Source organism: Vulpes vulpes, chromosome 1, assembly GCF_048418805.1.
Source record: "Vulpes vulpes isolate BD-2025 chromosome 1, VulVul3, whole genome shotgun sequence".
NCBI lineage: Eukaryota > Metazoa > Chordata > Mammalia > Carnivora > Canidae > Vulpes > Vulpes vulpes.
The window spans coordinates 65,084,642-65,100,262 of NC_132780.1; the positions used below are offsets into that span (position 1 = coordinate 65,084,642).

The window sequence follows — 15,621 nt, forward strand, 5'->3', positions numbered from 1 at the left end:
TCCTTGTTACACCTTTTAGTGCATTTGCTTTAGGAAACTGCTTAACATGTCTTCTCCATTAAGTAGCAGCGTATGTAATGACCAAACAACAGCCCGATCTACCTCAAATTGATGTGGTCTTCCGGCAATGATTGTGATATTTTGGGGATCATTGTGGTGTGCTCTTGGATGAGAGGTGTCGTATTAGGAAAAGTCGTTCTGAGGTTTTTAATGGGAAAATGACTAGTTTGACCTCCTAGGAATACACTTCTGAGTGGTATATGGTGAAGGGAAGGGAAGGAGTGTAAGGTTTCAGAGGCTCATACTGTATCTTAATAGCTTGTTTTTCTAAACTTCTCTTAAATTCTTGTTCAGTTACACAAGATACATCAAAGTGTTCTGACTACCCACAGCCACATGGGAGCTGCTACCCAGGAACTGTCCTGTAACAAGTCCAAATTTACGAGAAACGCAAATCCTTCCTGGCCCAAATGTCATATTTCCAGTAAAATATAAAATAGATCATTTTGAATTTCCCTTAAGGTTAGGACAAGAGAACTGTATCTGTCACACACCAGTAATGCTCCTTTGCACTCATCCCAACGCACGGTCCTGAAAGTCACCTCTCCTGACAACTGCCCCCTGTCGTGGTCGGATAAGCAGACTGTTTAATTTGATCACATTAACGAGAAGATCACATGAAATAGTCAGAGCCGTGTTTTTCTGTTTTTAAATTGTGTTATGTAATGAGATGGCTTATTTTTATAATGAAAAGGCATACATCTTTTATGATTTATTGATCTCTTTAAAAAATCATAGTTACTCCTTTTTCTTTATATATAAAACTTTGACTATTACTTTTTTCTATGCCTGAGTAAGATATGTGCATTTTTGTGATGTAAGTATATAATGTTATACAGCTAATTTGAACTGAAAATTAAATATGTGAAGGTTTAAATAGTTTTCTAATGAAAACATTTTATCACAAAGAGAACTTTAGATTTTCAGAAATAAGTCATTAATATCCATGTGATTGCCTTAAAATATATTACTTCATTATCTTTAGATCTTGTATTTTTTTTTAAGAACTGAAATGCTTGTGGATACAGACACAGTTCTGCTCTGTTTCTTTGTCTCCTTCTTTGATTACTACAACTGAATTTGATGTGACTCTTTCCCAAGTATGCGTTCAAAATACATTCTGTATTGTGTGGTGTGTTGTCCTTTTACATAATAGCAGCAAACTATACCTATCTCTGTCTACCTGATTTTTATTCCACATTACGGGTATGTAATCCATTCCATTTTTTATACATTTATGATGTATGCATTTAAACCTATGAATTTCCCCTTGAATTCTGCTTTAGCTGCACTTCACCAGCTTTAGCTTGTGTATTATTATTATTTAGCAGTAGATGTTCTCTAATTCCCATTATTATTTTTTTTACCCTAGGGTTTATTTAGATGTGTGCTTTTAAATTTCTATATGTATGAGCTTGTTTTTAGTAAACTTTTTGTTACCGATTCCTACTTTTATGGCATTGCGTTCAAAGCGCATCATCTATGTGACACTGATTCTCTTCTATCTGTTGAGATTTTTTTTTTTTTATCCGTTGAGATTTTTGTATTTCTTGAGAAACTTGGCTTTCTGGTTGATTTTTATGGATATCATATATGTGTGCCTGAAAAGAATATGTTCTTGCTAACCGTTGGGTACATGTTTGCATAGATGTCCATTGGCCCAACCTTATTAACTGTATTTAGATTATTCAAGTTTCCAAATTTTTTGTATTCCTAATTATTTTTTTTTAAGATTTTATTTATTCATTAGAGACACAGAGAGAGAGGCAGAGACATAGGCAGAGGGAGAAGCAGGCTACCCATTCAGCAGGGACCCCGATGCAGGACTCATTCCTAGGACTCTGGGATCACAACCCGAGCCGAAGGCAGATGCTCAACCACTGAGCCACCCAAGCATCCCTGTTTTTTTTTTTTTTTAAATTAGAGAACTGTATTAACATTTCTATGATTATAATCTTGTCAATATCTTATAATTCTTTTGATTTTTGCTCTATATATTTACAGGCTGTTTTTTGCGTGTGTTTAAGTTACACTTCTTATATTTTTATATGTAGCATTCCTTTTATAATAGTTACAAACTCTTTAATGAGGTGTTCTATATTTTTTCTAGTACTTATATAGTCTTGCCTTCTTTTATTTAGTATATGCTATTTTTCTCCACCTTTCACATTCAGCCTTTAAAAATAATGCTCTAAGTGTTTTTCTTGAAATCCAACTAAGAATCTCTTCTTTTTCTTTAATTGAGTTTAGTCTGTTTGCAATCAGTATGATTACTCATACATTTGATCTTATTTTGTGCTTTCTCTTCTACATTAAAGAAAAAAAACCTTCTGTACTTTCTACTTATCATGAATTTTCTTGCTTCTTCATTCCTTCTTCCTTAGTCTCAATTGGATTGATTGAAAATAAATTTAATTCTCCTGTTATCTCTGTGAACACTTTTGGTTTTTACTGGTTAGCTTTAAGAAACAAGCACTGCTGTGAAGTATTGTAACCATGCATCATGTGTCTGCCTTCCTTTTTAAAATTTTTATTTATTTATTTATTTTAATAATAAATTTATTTTTTATTGGTGTTCAATTTGCCAATATACAGAATAACACCCAGTGCTCATCCCGTCAAGTGCCCCCCTCAGTGCCCGTCACCCATTCACCCCCACCCCCCACCCTCCTCCCCTTCCACCACCCCTAGTTCATTTCTCAGAATTAGGAGTCTTTATGTTCTGTCTCCCTTTCTGATATTTCCCACACATTTCTTCTCCCTTCCCTTATATTCCCTTTCACTATTATTTATATTCCCCAAATGAATGAGAACATATAATGTTGTCCTTCTCCGATTGACTTACTTCACTCAGCATAATACCCTCCAGTTCCATCCACGTTGAAGCAAATGGTGGGTATTTGTCATTTCTAATGGCTGAGGAATATTCCATTGTATACATAAACCACATCTTCTGTATCCATTCATCTTTCGATGGACACCGAGGCTCCTTCCACAGTTTGGCTATTGTGGACATTGCTGCTATAAACATTGGGGTGCAGGTGTCCCGGCGTTTCATTGCATCTGTATCTGCCTTCCTATTAAACTAGGTCTGTGTCCTTATGCTCCATGCCTTGCAAAGTGCCCAATGTTGTAGGTGATCTCTTATGTTTGCTGGGTACCTGTTGGATTGTTTGGATGTTGAGAGTGACCAAGCTGTCCTGGACTTGTGCTGGTTTGTAGACTGATAAGCTATTTTGGGAGTACTGACTGGGTGGCCTCCAGTGGATTCTTCACCTGAAATGGATATAAAAGAGTTCACATCTCCTAAGTTTGTTAAGAGGATGAAATATTCAGTGTTTAGAATGCTGTTGGCTCAGAGTTAATATTCTGGTAGTTTGTTACTGAATTTACGTAAACCTTCATTTCCTATTTGTAACTTAAAAGGAACCTCAAGGTATGTGTACACTGTAAGGATAAACGCTCTCAGATATATTTTACTAAATATTTCTTAATAATTTGGGTATTCTTGGCTTGAAAGGAAGATGGACTTTGTTATTAACCGTAATTGTTTAATGTTTGGGGCCAGAGATATTTTAAGTCACTGCAACTTCTTCTGACAGCAGCTTGAGGGGAGGTGATGAATCAGATCAGAGGCAGGTCCTCAAACGGACCCCAGCCCGTGACACATGCATGGCCTCAAATAAGCCAGTGCTCAGACTTCTGTACAGGGCCTTAGGATGGGATCAATAACTGACTTCAGGTTTCAAATGCCTCATTATGGGCATCTTTCAGATAATTTATTGAAGATGGATTATGATCTATACTTAAAAAATCTGGTGTGTTAATATGGTAGTCTTTTGGTCTTTTATTTTATGTTTATAACTTTTGGTGGCATTTCATATCTAGGAAACATACACCAACAATTCATAAGGTCAAAATGTACCATTAGTAATTATTCATAAGAAAGTTTTTGGAATCCAGTTCTGAAATTGTTATGAATAGGAAAAGAAAAAAACCTTGTGTCAGTTTCTTACTTTAGATTCACTGTCCTTACATGCCATGTATAATGTTTATTAATTCAGCCTTTAAAGAACACATCTTGTTTCCTCCCCTTATGATCACAGGGATCATCATTTACGACCCAGCAGCACGAGGCTTATAACCTTTTCGCCACCACCGCCAGTGGGGATGGCATAAAGCTGTGGGACTTGAGGACCCTAAGGTAAGGTCCACCTCTGCCTGATATCGTAGAGCTCCCTGGAGCCCAGCTTCATGCTGGAAAATGCTTGTGAAGGCTTTCTTGGGGTGGCTCTGGCTGTCCCAAAAGGTGGTGGAGATTTTCTCTGCACGACTGTTTTCAGTTCCCTGACATATGTTACAATGACAGGTTGTATATAATACTTTATAAGTACTTGGTTGTGGCACTTGACCAGCCTTATAGAGTGTTGCTCCTCCCAAAAGTCTTTGAATCACTGATCCAAATGATTTATGATTTAAAAATGTTTGTTTTATATTTTTAAAGATCTCCAGAATAACCCTCTTGCCTTTAATAACTCATGTGAGTGCTCTCTCTCACTGCTGATTTGGTCATTGTTGTAAAGACAGGCTACCAGTCAGTGACATTTTCCCTAATTTGCATGAAAATTAAAAAAATCATCATTTTCTCCTGGTGTCTCTTTTTCTCCTTATAGATGCGAGCGCCTTTTTGAAGGGCATCCAAACCACGGGTACCCATGTGGAATTGCTTTTAGCCCTTGTGGACGCTACGTGGCTTCTGGTGCTGAGGACAGACATGTAAGTGCTGCCGCGGTGTGTTTGTTGGTCTTCAGTCATGAGACCCTAGACTTGTTCTTGTGGAAACTGCTTAGTATTATCGCACATGAGGATACAAATCTATTTTAAAAAACTTGGCTACCGGCCAGGGTTTAAAACTTGCAAGTGATAGTATTTTGATAAGAATAATGTGTGAGCTATGAAAGGCCCTCATGCATTAATTTTGATGAATCATGATTATTTTAAACCCCATTCACACATTAATTTATTTCTTTATTCATTTATCAATCATTGCACAAATTGCCTTCATGTGAAAGGCATTGCTACATGCTGCATGTTCTGTGAATCACCAGATAAAACACTAATAAATAAAATACCAGATCAAAGTATTTAACTGGGAGTATTCCTTTCTGATGTCTTAGGGAACAATGTACTTATTTGATTATTATTTTTTCTAACCTTCCAAAGAAATGCCTTTATTCACAGGACTTAGGAATGGAAAAGAAAAACAAAACTCTAGAAAAAGGGAATTTCAGAGTCAGCCCTGGTGCAAGGAGTACTTGGCAGGTCCAGGCTGCAATCCTCCGTGCTTCCTGGTGGTCACTGCCAGGTTGTGATGACGTCCCACGACTTGGTTGGCTCCCTTTGGGCCACAGCACCTGACCCTGGCGACCTCTCAGCCCCCAGTCAGCCCCATCACCCCGTACCAGTTCTTCATCTTATAGGATTTTGTAATGGCCAAGGACTTGCTCTGGGGGCGACTGGTGCCTTTTGTGGCATAGTCTCTCATTGGGAACCGCAGTATTGAGGGTGTCTCTGATCAGGTTATACTTGAGGTTCTGGTTGTTGGCGGTGCTGGAGGTGAGAGATGGAAACTTGCCTCAGTGGGCCAGGGCTTCCGCTTGTCATCGGAGACAGTCGGAGCCATAACCCTGGAAGCACTGTTGGTCATTGCTCATCACTGCACCATGGCCTTCAGCGACCACACCATGGCCCAGTGGACCTTCCAGCATCTGGCCGCCGGTGCTCTCCAGGTGGAGTCCCCTGGCCCCGTGGATGTGGTTGGGTGGTCCTTCCTGTGCTTCTGAAGGGCAACCTTGGTGAGAGGAATGGACAGATATGGTGTCCAACTCAGGGGAAGTGTGTTTCACAGAGCAAAAATGTCGAAATCCAAGTTCACATGTGGTGGCTTGGAGACACCAGAACATACAAGTGCAGATGGAACTTCCTCCTGCCAGTTGGTAATGGGTTGTTAATGTACAGAGAGATCACATGGGCTTTTTTAGTGGACTGTGTCACAAACGGGGCTGTTTTGCTGTCCTGAGATCACTTTTTGATCTGTGAGAACTTGTCCATCAGAAGATGCCTGTCCCCTGGGCTTTGCTGCGGGGTTTCATGATTCTAGAGGGACTTTTCCTGAACTCCACAAGCCGGCTGTGGTCAGCAGGCAGCATGAAGGTGACCAGAACAAAGTCCAAATGGAGGTATTTTCCATTTTCATCTTTTTCTGCTAGAGGACCCCCTTCTTTCTCTAGCTCCTTCCTATAGCTTTTAATATTCTTTACCATCAGAACCTTCTGGGTCAGATCCTAGTGGTTCAGAAAATGTTATGTGATTATCTGAGAGCCAACAGCCAGTTTCAATGCTAAAAACATTTTTCGTTGGTTTGCACACTCATCTGGTAAAAATTCCAACCCTAATTTTCTGTCACTTGCATCCATCCACTTTTTTCAAAGTTATTTATGAGCACTGAATTCTCAATGTCAGTGACCCGTTTCACTTTTCCTGCCACAATCCATAGGTATTTATGGTGCCAACAGGAATGACCACTTTCTCTTCAGCTTCAGTGAATCCTGCATCACATCCTTACCTGATGTCACACTGTTTTCCTGTCACTTCCTCCTGTGGGCAGGCACAGTACAGAGGAGTGCAGAGCATGGTGGCCATGGGCTGTGCCCCAGCTGGCCTCCAGCCCCATGGGCCTTGCCAATGTACTTATTTTATTTTAATTTTTTAAGTTGATTGTCTTAAATTTAATTAGCCAACATATAGGACATCATCAATTTCAGATGTAGAGTTCAATAATCCATCAGTTGCATAAATTGAATTTAAATTAAAAAATTGATTTTTTAAATTTTTCTTCTTTTCTTTTTTTTTTAAATATATATATAGAGAGAGTGTGTGTGTGAGCACTGGGGGAAGAGCAGGGAGAGAGGCAGAGAGAGACTCCCAAGCAGATCCCACACCTAGTGGTGCAGCCTGACTTGGAGCTCCATCCCACGACCCTGAGATCATGACCTGAACCAAAATCAAGAGTCAGGATGCCTGGGTAGTTCAGCGGCTGAGCGTCTGCCTTCAGCCCAGGGCATGATCCCAGAGTCCCAGGATTGAGTCCTGCATTGGGCTCCCTGCATGGAGCCTGCTTCTCCCTCTGCCTCTGTCTCTTCCTCTCTCTCTCTGTGTCTCTCATGAATAAATAAATAAAATATAAAAAAACCAAAAACAAAATCAAGAGTCAGATGCTTAACTGACTGAACCAACCAGGTACCCCATACAGAAAAACAATTTAGAGGGAAAACCAAAAATCACATTATTTTCTTGTTGGTGGTAGTGCCAGCAAGGTTTTTGTTCAATATTGCAGAAAAAAAAATCTAAAATGGTGGCAAATATGTCATATGGTCAAATAAATTTTACTTATTTTAATTATTTAAGTTGCTTATGAGCACTTAGCTGCATAGTACATTTCAGAATACATTGTATTTTTTGAAAAAAACCTAAACTATCTATTTCTACCCATTTTCACATAATCCAAAAACCCCATTTAGATAGGCCCAGCAGGGAGCCTACTTAAGATTCTTTCTCCCGGTCCCACTGCCCTTTCCCCCATCATGTGTGTGCTCTCTAAATGAATGAATGAATAGATAGTTTCTCTATCCTGTCATGCACCCTAAAATGTCTTACTGATTCAGATCCACCCATTAAGTTAAATTCTCTTTTGAAACATCTCATTATGTATCATGGCTTAGTGGCTTTCAGGTAGGATATCAAATTCATATTTGCTTCAAAGGCTTGAGCATTACTTGGATGTTCCCTAAGAAATCCATGAGATAACTTAAGTATGGACCTATTTTTAAGGAGCCAAATGCAAGTCAACTGTGTAGATTGAATTTTCTTGAAAGTTTTGATCCCTTCTTCTTTTATTCAATTAATGCTGTGAATGCAGCTGAAAATATGAAATTTGAAATTAAGAGTATAAAATCACAGAGACATTGGAAGTAGAAAGATGAGAAAGCAAGCTGATGTGAGAACACTTAAGTCTAAGGTAGACATTAAGGCTTAAATCATTACTAGAGGTAATAAGGGGCTTTTAAAATGATAACAATGCCAATCTATATAGAAAATATCATAATTCTAAATCTATATGCACCTGGTAATGTACTCTCAAAATATAAAAAGCAAAAGTGATATTACCCTAAGAAGAAAAAGAAACATCCTCAATTATAATGTAAAACTTCAACAAGCTTATTGTAATGGTTAGAAAACAAATTATTGCTGATTATAATGCTTTTCTGCTTAAAATATTCTGCTGGTTCTCCAATATTATGTAGGATACTGATCAGTTATCTGTATGTGGTAAACAAGAATCTCCATGATGTGCTCCAGCTTGCCTATTGAGCTTTGTCCGTTTTGTTTTTTCTTCTTTTGTCTTCATTGATCATTATTAAATGAAGGACTCCAGGGCAAACAGGAGGGAATCAAGAGCAACAACAGCAGGAGCAAATATAAAAGTATAAAACATAAAGTGCAGCACTGGGGAATGTGTGCTTATGGGGCTCACGCTTACAGGAACCTTGGGGACACAAGGCTGAGGACTAGCCATAGCCTATCCTCTAATGGAACCTAGGCCTGAGGGGCCTGTGCAGGGCTCTTTGCTGGGGGTGGAAGTGGTTTGAATGGGGCCCAACCTTGGGCCTTGAAGTAGGAGACCAGCTGTGTGGGTACTTCTGCAAGCACAGTCTGTGCCAGTGTCTCCCGAGGGGCATTTTGGAAGCGGTGGTAGGGCACATAGGTTTCTCCTCTATGTCCTTTTTTCTATTCCGTGGTGTCATATAAAGTCCGGATATGACAGTTCTTTTATAATACAACAAAATGAGAGTGAAGCAAAAATTCTCAGAGACAAGAGACCATACAGAAAAATATGTATACTATGCAGATGAAACTGACCATGTATTTGAAAATAAGCTGAAGGAAATTAAGAAAACACATAATCTTTAACAGAACAGCAGAAACAGAAAAGTTCAGAAATAATACTACTAGACACAGGACTATGTGAAATGAAAACTGATAAGCATTAGGAAACCATTAGAAAAAAAAAATTCAGAGATAAAGACCACACTTGAATGAATAGAGTAGAAAGTAGATACTCCAGAGAGCACAATAAGGGAAAAAGAAGATACAAAGGAGAAAAATAATTAAATACTTCCATTCTCTATAGGTAATTTGAAACCTTAACGGTTCTGCAACTAAAACTTCAAAGGTTTTCCTGTACGTAGACAATCATATTATAAAATTATTTCAAAGAACAAACAAATAATAATTGTTAAGACACCCTGGAAAAAACAATTATGTTGGGGAGATCTTGCTTTACCAGTTATTGAAACACTCTTAGAAAGCATCTATTTAAAAAAGTGTGGGGAGCACCTGGGTGACTCGGTCCATTAGGTGGCTGACTCTTGGTTTTTGGCTCAGGTCATGGTCTCTGGATCCTGGGATCCAGCCCTGTGCAGGTGCCAGGATCTGTGCTCAGCGGGGAGTCCGCTTCTCCCTCTCCCTTTGCAACCTCCTCCTGCTTGTGCTTTCTCTCTCTCTAAAAATAAATCTTAAAAAAAAAAACCAGTGTAGAATTGATGTACACTTATGAAAACAGGCATTTCCTAGCATCAGCCAGTGAAAATGTTCAGAAGCATCGACATTCCAGCCATTGCCCTTCATGACCTTGTGGGAGCCTCTACCTAGCCCACTGATGGAAAACCAGAGTTCCCTGGATGAATAGCTGCTTTCAGGTATGTAGCAAAAGTTTAAGGATGAGCCAGGGGCATCTCATGCGAAAGATTAAGAAATTGAGGAGTGATCAGTCATATAATACAGCTGCAGGAAGCAACATTAAAGGCTATTGGCCAGAGAAGGGGTAGTTGAGCTTTGAGAGATTAATGACTGCAATTAGTCTTAAAACATTATATATCTAAAATCTCACAGTTTTAAAATAATACTCCAATAAAGAGACCAAACCTAAACGAAGCCTTATTCATCCCAATTTGATGGTTCTTACTCAGAACCATGTCTCTCTAAGGAAAATAATCCAGCATTTGTCTTGCTTTTCCTGTTTGGACTGTGCTTCAAGTTAACCTGATACCCTCTTTGAAGAAGAAAAGTTATTTTTTAGGAAATAATTCTAGACAAGTGAGATGAATGGCAGAATTAGAAAATTACCCTCTTGCAATCTTAAAAGTAATTGACTTTGGCAAATGTCATCAGTAGATGAAACTATCAGATAAACATCATGGCCCCAAGGCAGCTTGGATAGATGTTTCTCCAAAGAAGACATAGTAGTGGCCAACAGGTACATCACTCATCATCAGGGAAGTGCAAAACCAGTGAGATATCACCTCACACCTGCTAGGATGGCCATCATCCAAAAACCAGGAGATAAATGTCAGCAGCAAGCATGTGGAAAAATTGGAACACTTTTGCACTGTTGGTGAGAATGCAAATTGGTGCAGCCACCATGGAAAATCATGTGGAGGTTCCTTACAAAATTAAAAATAGAACTACCATAGCATCCAGTAATCCCACTCCTGGGCATTTATTCAAAAGAGTTGAAATCAAGATTTTGAAGAGAGATTTGCTCTCCTATGTTGCTATAACATTATTCATAATAGCTAAGATGTGTAAACAATCCAAATGTTTATTGATGGATGAATAAAGAAAATGTGGTGTATGCATACAATGGAGTGTTATTCAGCCTTAAAAAAGAAGGAAATCCTGCATTTGCAATGACCTAGATGAACCGGAGGATATTATACTAAGTGAAATAAGCCAATTACAGAAGGTCAAATACTGCGTAATTCCACTTACGTGAAGATTCTGAAACAGTTGCACTCATAGATGCAGAGAAGTGGAATGGCAGCTGCCAGTGGGGATGGGCAGTGGGGAGAGAGACGTTGGTCAAAGGCATAGAATTTCAGTTGTGCAGGACAAATTGGTCTAGAGCTCTGCTGTAGAACACTGTGCCCGTAGCCAACAGTACCATATTGTACACTTACACATTTGTTAACAGATAGACCTCATGTTAAATGTTCTCACTAGAGTTAGAGAAAATATTGATGGAGCTCTCCAAGGGATGTCATGCTGTCACAACCCAAAACTCCTGACCAACATAGTGTCATTGAGCGCACAACAGTTTAGACATTATGGACATTACTAACGCCATTTTGAGAAGCACACCACGTTAATATTCACCATAAAGTATTCTTGCTAAAAACCACTAGAGTCTGAACTGAATCGAGTCTTTATAGAATATTTCTGGCTTATGGCACCTACACAGGATGACGGAGCCAGATGCAAGATGTCACACAGAGATGAACAGACAAGTCCTAAATGGAAGAAGGGATTGCTCCAAGCAGCAGTGCTGGAGAGACGTACCAGCAGCACACAGATCTTGTTTGATTCCTTGTGCAAGGACACTTGAGGACACTGGGAGTGTGTTGTGCATGGTGGGACCTCTCCAGGACTTATTTTATTCTAGTTAGCTGTAAAATGTGTGCAATGTCTGCATTTTTAGAGATTCTTGCAAAGTATGCAGGACATCATCTTAAAGCAATTTACTAAAAATACTTCACATTTCTTTAATCACAAAAACTGAGAAGAAAAAGGTAAAGAACAAAGATATGATAGTTGAAGCAAGTATAACAAAATCTCAACAGTGTTGTGTTTGGGTTATGCACACATGGGCTGGTTATACAATTCTCCGTATTTTGTGTATATTTGAAAGTCTTCATAATAAAGCCAAGCACTGACTTTGGGAATAGAAGCAGACATAGAGGACCTAGGTTTTTCCATCGTGTGAGACCCCTGTGCAGGAAGGAGGGCCCTCAGGTTCAGGAGAGGCTGGCTCTGTGTCCCAGCCTTACACTCCTCAGCAGTGCGCCCTGATGTCTGCCCTGTGGATAAAGTGGACTCTGTAGCTGCATTCAGTGATGCTTCCTAGAATCTCACGGTATAGAGACCTTTGGTGGGACTAGGGTACTCCATCGGGGTGTCGCCAACATACAGGTTGATAGAAGCAGCATTTTTGCCAGATCCCTCTGCCCCGACGTTTCACTACGTGATCACATTTTCAAAGAATGAAGTAATGGATCCTTAGAGATGACTGGTTATGTAACTGGTCATAGGTCCAGGGTTGCTGAAGGAGACCAGGCTGTTATTAGAAATGAAGCTGATGAAGGTCCATGCAGGACTGTTAGAGCTGCTGCCAGCCCAGGCGTGTGACTGCCCAGTGGGTGACCAGCGGCCCGTGCGGTGCCAGTGACCCCTCGCACGGCCCTGCAAGAGGAAGTGGCAGGGAGCAGGGCAGAGGGCATCCCTGTGTCTGCCAGACCGTGGTGGAGGTCGCCGAGAGAAGGCTGTCATGTGTGAGTGAGAACCCAGAGCCCCGTCATGAACATCCCTTGTTCACTTGGTGGAGGTCAAGTAGCTTCTGGGCCAAAACCAGTGGCTTCCTGACTGAATCCTGGCTTCTGCTGAAAGTAGGCAACGTTTCTGCCCTAATGTGATTTCTTAATAATGCCGGTGTTAAATATTGAACATTTGGGTCTTCTGAGAAAACTTTACTTTTTTTTAATGCATGCGAGCTAAAAATGCAGTGGTCTGCAGCAACATGCACAGTTCTGGGAAACATCATTTCTGGAAACATTTTAAAAAGTAAGTGAGTGACCATAGTGTGACCGTTGCCCACCCCGTGGACAGTATCACCGCTGTTAGGAAGCTTCAGGACTACGGTGTGAACTTCTGTTTGCAATTCCTTTTCCCATTTCTTCTGTGGAGAAAATCCAGGCAGAGGGAAATGAAGGACATGTGTCAAGAGTAATGTAAGATGGAAAAATGGAAGGAGCTTCATTTTCGAGGATACAGTTCAACAGAATCACAAAATACTCGGAATGAAGCGGTCTAGTCCTGTTGGCAGCAGTACCTTTGGTCCCTGACGGCGTCGGAAACGTTTTCAACGGTGAAGCGCTTTCCCAGTGCTCTCCTGGTTTGCCGCATCCTCATCTTGGGCCTGCACAACACGGCCCCTTTGTGCTTATTACCTTAGCTTCCGGGTGAGCCTTACTTCCTTAGGATTTATTTCAAATGTCATTTGTTTCTTAGCACATTTTAGCTCCGGCTTATTTCTCTTTGATGGGGAGGAGCGGCTTCAAATTACTACTATTGGCTCTGCTAGTAAACACAGTGTTCTGCACATAGATGGTAACAGATCGAATTGTTTGCAGGTTGATTCCTGAGTTTTCAGCATCAAACAAGGTGCGTCTTGTCCGTTGTGGTGGAATTGTTGCCGCTGTTTGCAAGTGCAGCTCGTGGCAAGTGCGTATCTAATAAGAGACTTCTGTTATTTGCACCTGCAAGACTGCTGTTTTCACGTTTAATCTTTGCCGTGACCAGAAAGATTCACTGGAATTCAGGAACCTCCCTGGAGAAAAGAGATGTGTCATTTAAAAGCGCTTTCATTAGAGTACATGAAAAGCTGTTTCTTCAATGACCCTTCACAAAATCGTGGCATCATTTTGCGTGCGTTGTGAGATCCGTGCAGATGCAAGGCAGCTGCTGATTCCCACTCGAAATCCAGCAAAAACACGAGTCTCAGGAAGGACTTTTCCAGATACTGGTCTGAAAGGAAAGGCACGTTGACCTTCCTTGTGCTCTAATTTCAGAGCCTGTACCTGTCAGCCTGGCGCTCCTCTGGCCTCCCTGGGGAGGATGGGAGAGGCCGCTCCGTCTCTGCCGAGCCCGGTGGCCGTCCCTCCAGCTCTGTGGGCACATTCCCTGGAGTCTCACCATGTTGACCGGAGCCATCAGCTTGTACTTGACTCTTCAGTAATTGGGTTTATGTCCCACATTGTACTGAAGCTGGTTCCTGAAACATTAGCACTGCTGGCCTGATTTCCTCACCTCCCGGCCTCTTTCGTTCTGTTTCTTATTTCTTGAAATCCTTTGCTCTCATGCTTCTCTCCACGTTCGCTTCTTCCCTCACGCTTCCCACTCGTCCCTCATCTTCTGTGGTAGCTCACGGCCCTTGTCACCCGTCACCGTGAATGCTGGCCCGTTTCCTGCATCCTCAGTACGGCACAGCTGCTGGCTCTCATCATGCACGGTGGTCACGTCACCGGGAGTGTGCAGACCTGTGTGTCATTTTTCCATGCAGCCCTTCTCAGGGGGTTCTGGTGGCTTCCCTGGGGAGATGCCCCAGTGGTGAGATGTTTGCTCCTTGTTTCTCTCTGTGGTTTGGGATCTAGAGAGATTCAGGGTGTGTGAGATCAATGTACGCCTCTGAGAATTACATCTTTTACTGGCACACAGTTTATATTTGGGCATAAAGTAGCTGTCAGCTTAACTTTTTTGAATAACTGGCTGTGAAAAGTTTTGTGCAGGTCTTTGCGTGGACCTTGCGTTTCTCTTGGGCTAACGTGGAGGAGTGAGGCCATGGAGCCTGAGGGCTGGTGGAGATTTAACACCCCCCCCCCCCGGAAACTGCCAAGCAGGCTTCTGTGCGGCTGGACCACTGACCAGTGTGGCATCAACTCTTCTGCACCCACATGTGTGCACAGATGGTTGTGCAAAGCTGATCAGTGATGGAAACGTGCCGAGTGGGCAAAGCTCCAGGGAGGCAGCCAGGAGGCACTGGCGCGGAGCTCGTACTGTGACATGAGCAGCTGTGTGGCCCCTGGTGTCCTCGTCCGTGGAATGGGGATGGTGGCAGTTCTGGGGAGGTGGACAGGATGACAGGAGGGAGTTGCTGCACTTGTCAGTGTGCGGTGAGTGTGTGCTGTCATTGACCTTCCTGTTTGATGATGAGACATGACAAGCGCAGATGAGCTGTGGCCCGGGTGGGTCCCCTCAGCCACTAACCTCAGCGGCAGACGTGAGGAGAAGCCTGCATCCCCAGGAGCCCTCCAGTGCTGTTCAGGAGGGTTCTCCACCTGAGTGTGTCTGCAGGGAGACAAGTGGTGCGGCGAGGCTAGCGTTGAGGCACCTGCAGACCGGGAGTCAGTGTGAAGAGGCCCCGAGTCCATTGTGGACAGGCGAGCTCAGAGGCGGCCTCATGGACAACCCACGAGTTCAGAGTCCGAAAAACCCAGTTAGAACATGAGTGTTTACGCTCCACGTCAGTACCGGTCACCTAGTCCCTGCATGACCTGCTTTCCCCAGCAAATACAAGGGGACCACCTGATGTATGTGGCAGCTGTGAAATGTCCCTTTGGGGCCTGTGAACCACACAGTGTGACCATCCCTGGGCGAGCATAGCGGCCGTTTGAGAGCTGCTAGGAGTACACGGGCCAGGAGCTGCTCCTGGGCCAGCAGGAAAACATCCACACTTTGGATTTTTCCACTCCAAGACACACATAATATCTCTGTGTGATATTATGGGGATTACTGGGGATGCAGGAAACAAATAGACTTTGTTTCAGAAACCCCTGTGTAGCCAATGACAGGATCATCTGGAAGTTCTAAATTTGAAGGGCTCATTTGTAC

The 15,621-nt window shown here is 41.9% G+C and overlaps 1 protein-coding gene and 1 pseudogene across 20 annotated transcripts in view; one reads left to right on the forward strand and one right to left on the reverse strand.

The window, feature by feature from the left end:
- The window catches only part of WDR27 (WD repeat domain 27), a 235,284-nt gene that overhangs the window by 117,175 nt on the left and 102,488 nt on the right, over positions 1 to 15,621 (forward strand). For all 20 annotated transcript variants that reach the window (XR_012002924.1, XR_012002923.1, XR_012002925.1 and 17 more), the window contains 2 exons: positions 4,167 to 4,264; positions 4,734 to 4,836. Coding sequence is in view for 17 of the 20 variants with exons in the window: in XM_072765852.1 (XP_072621953.1) it covers positions 4,167 to 4,264; positions 4,734 to 4,836 (201 nt within the window). In the remaining 3 variants the exon portion in view is untranslated. The remainder of the gene's footprint in view (positions 1 to 4,166; positions 4,265 to 4,733; positions 4,837 to 15,621) is intronic.
- LOC112922660 (polyglutamylase complex subunit TTLL1-like) lies at positions 5,292 to 15,161 on the reverse strand (annotated as a pseudogene).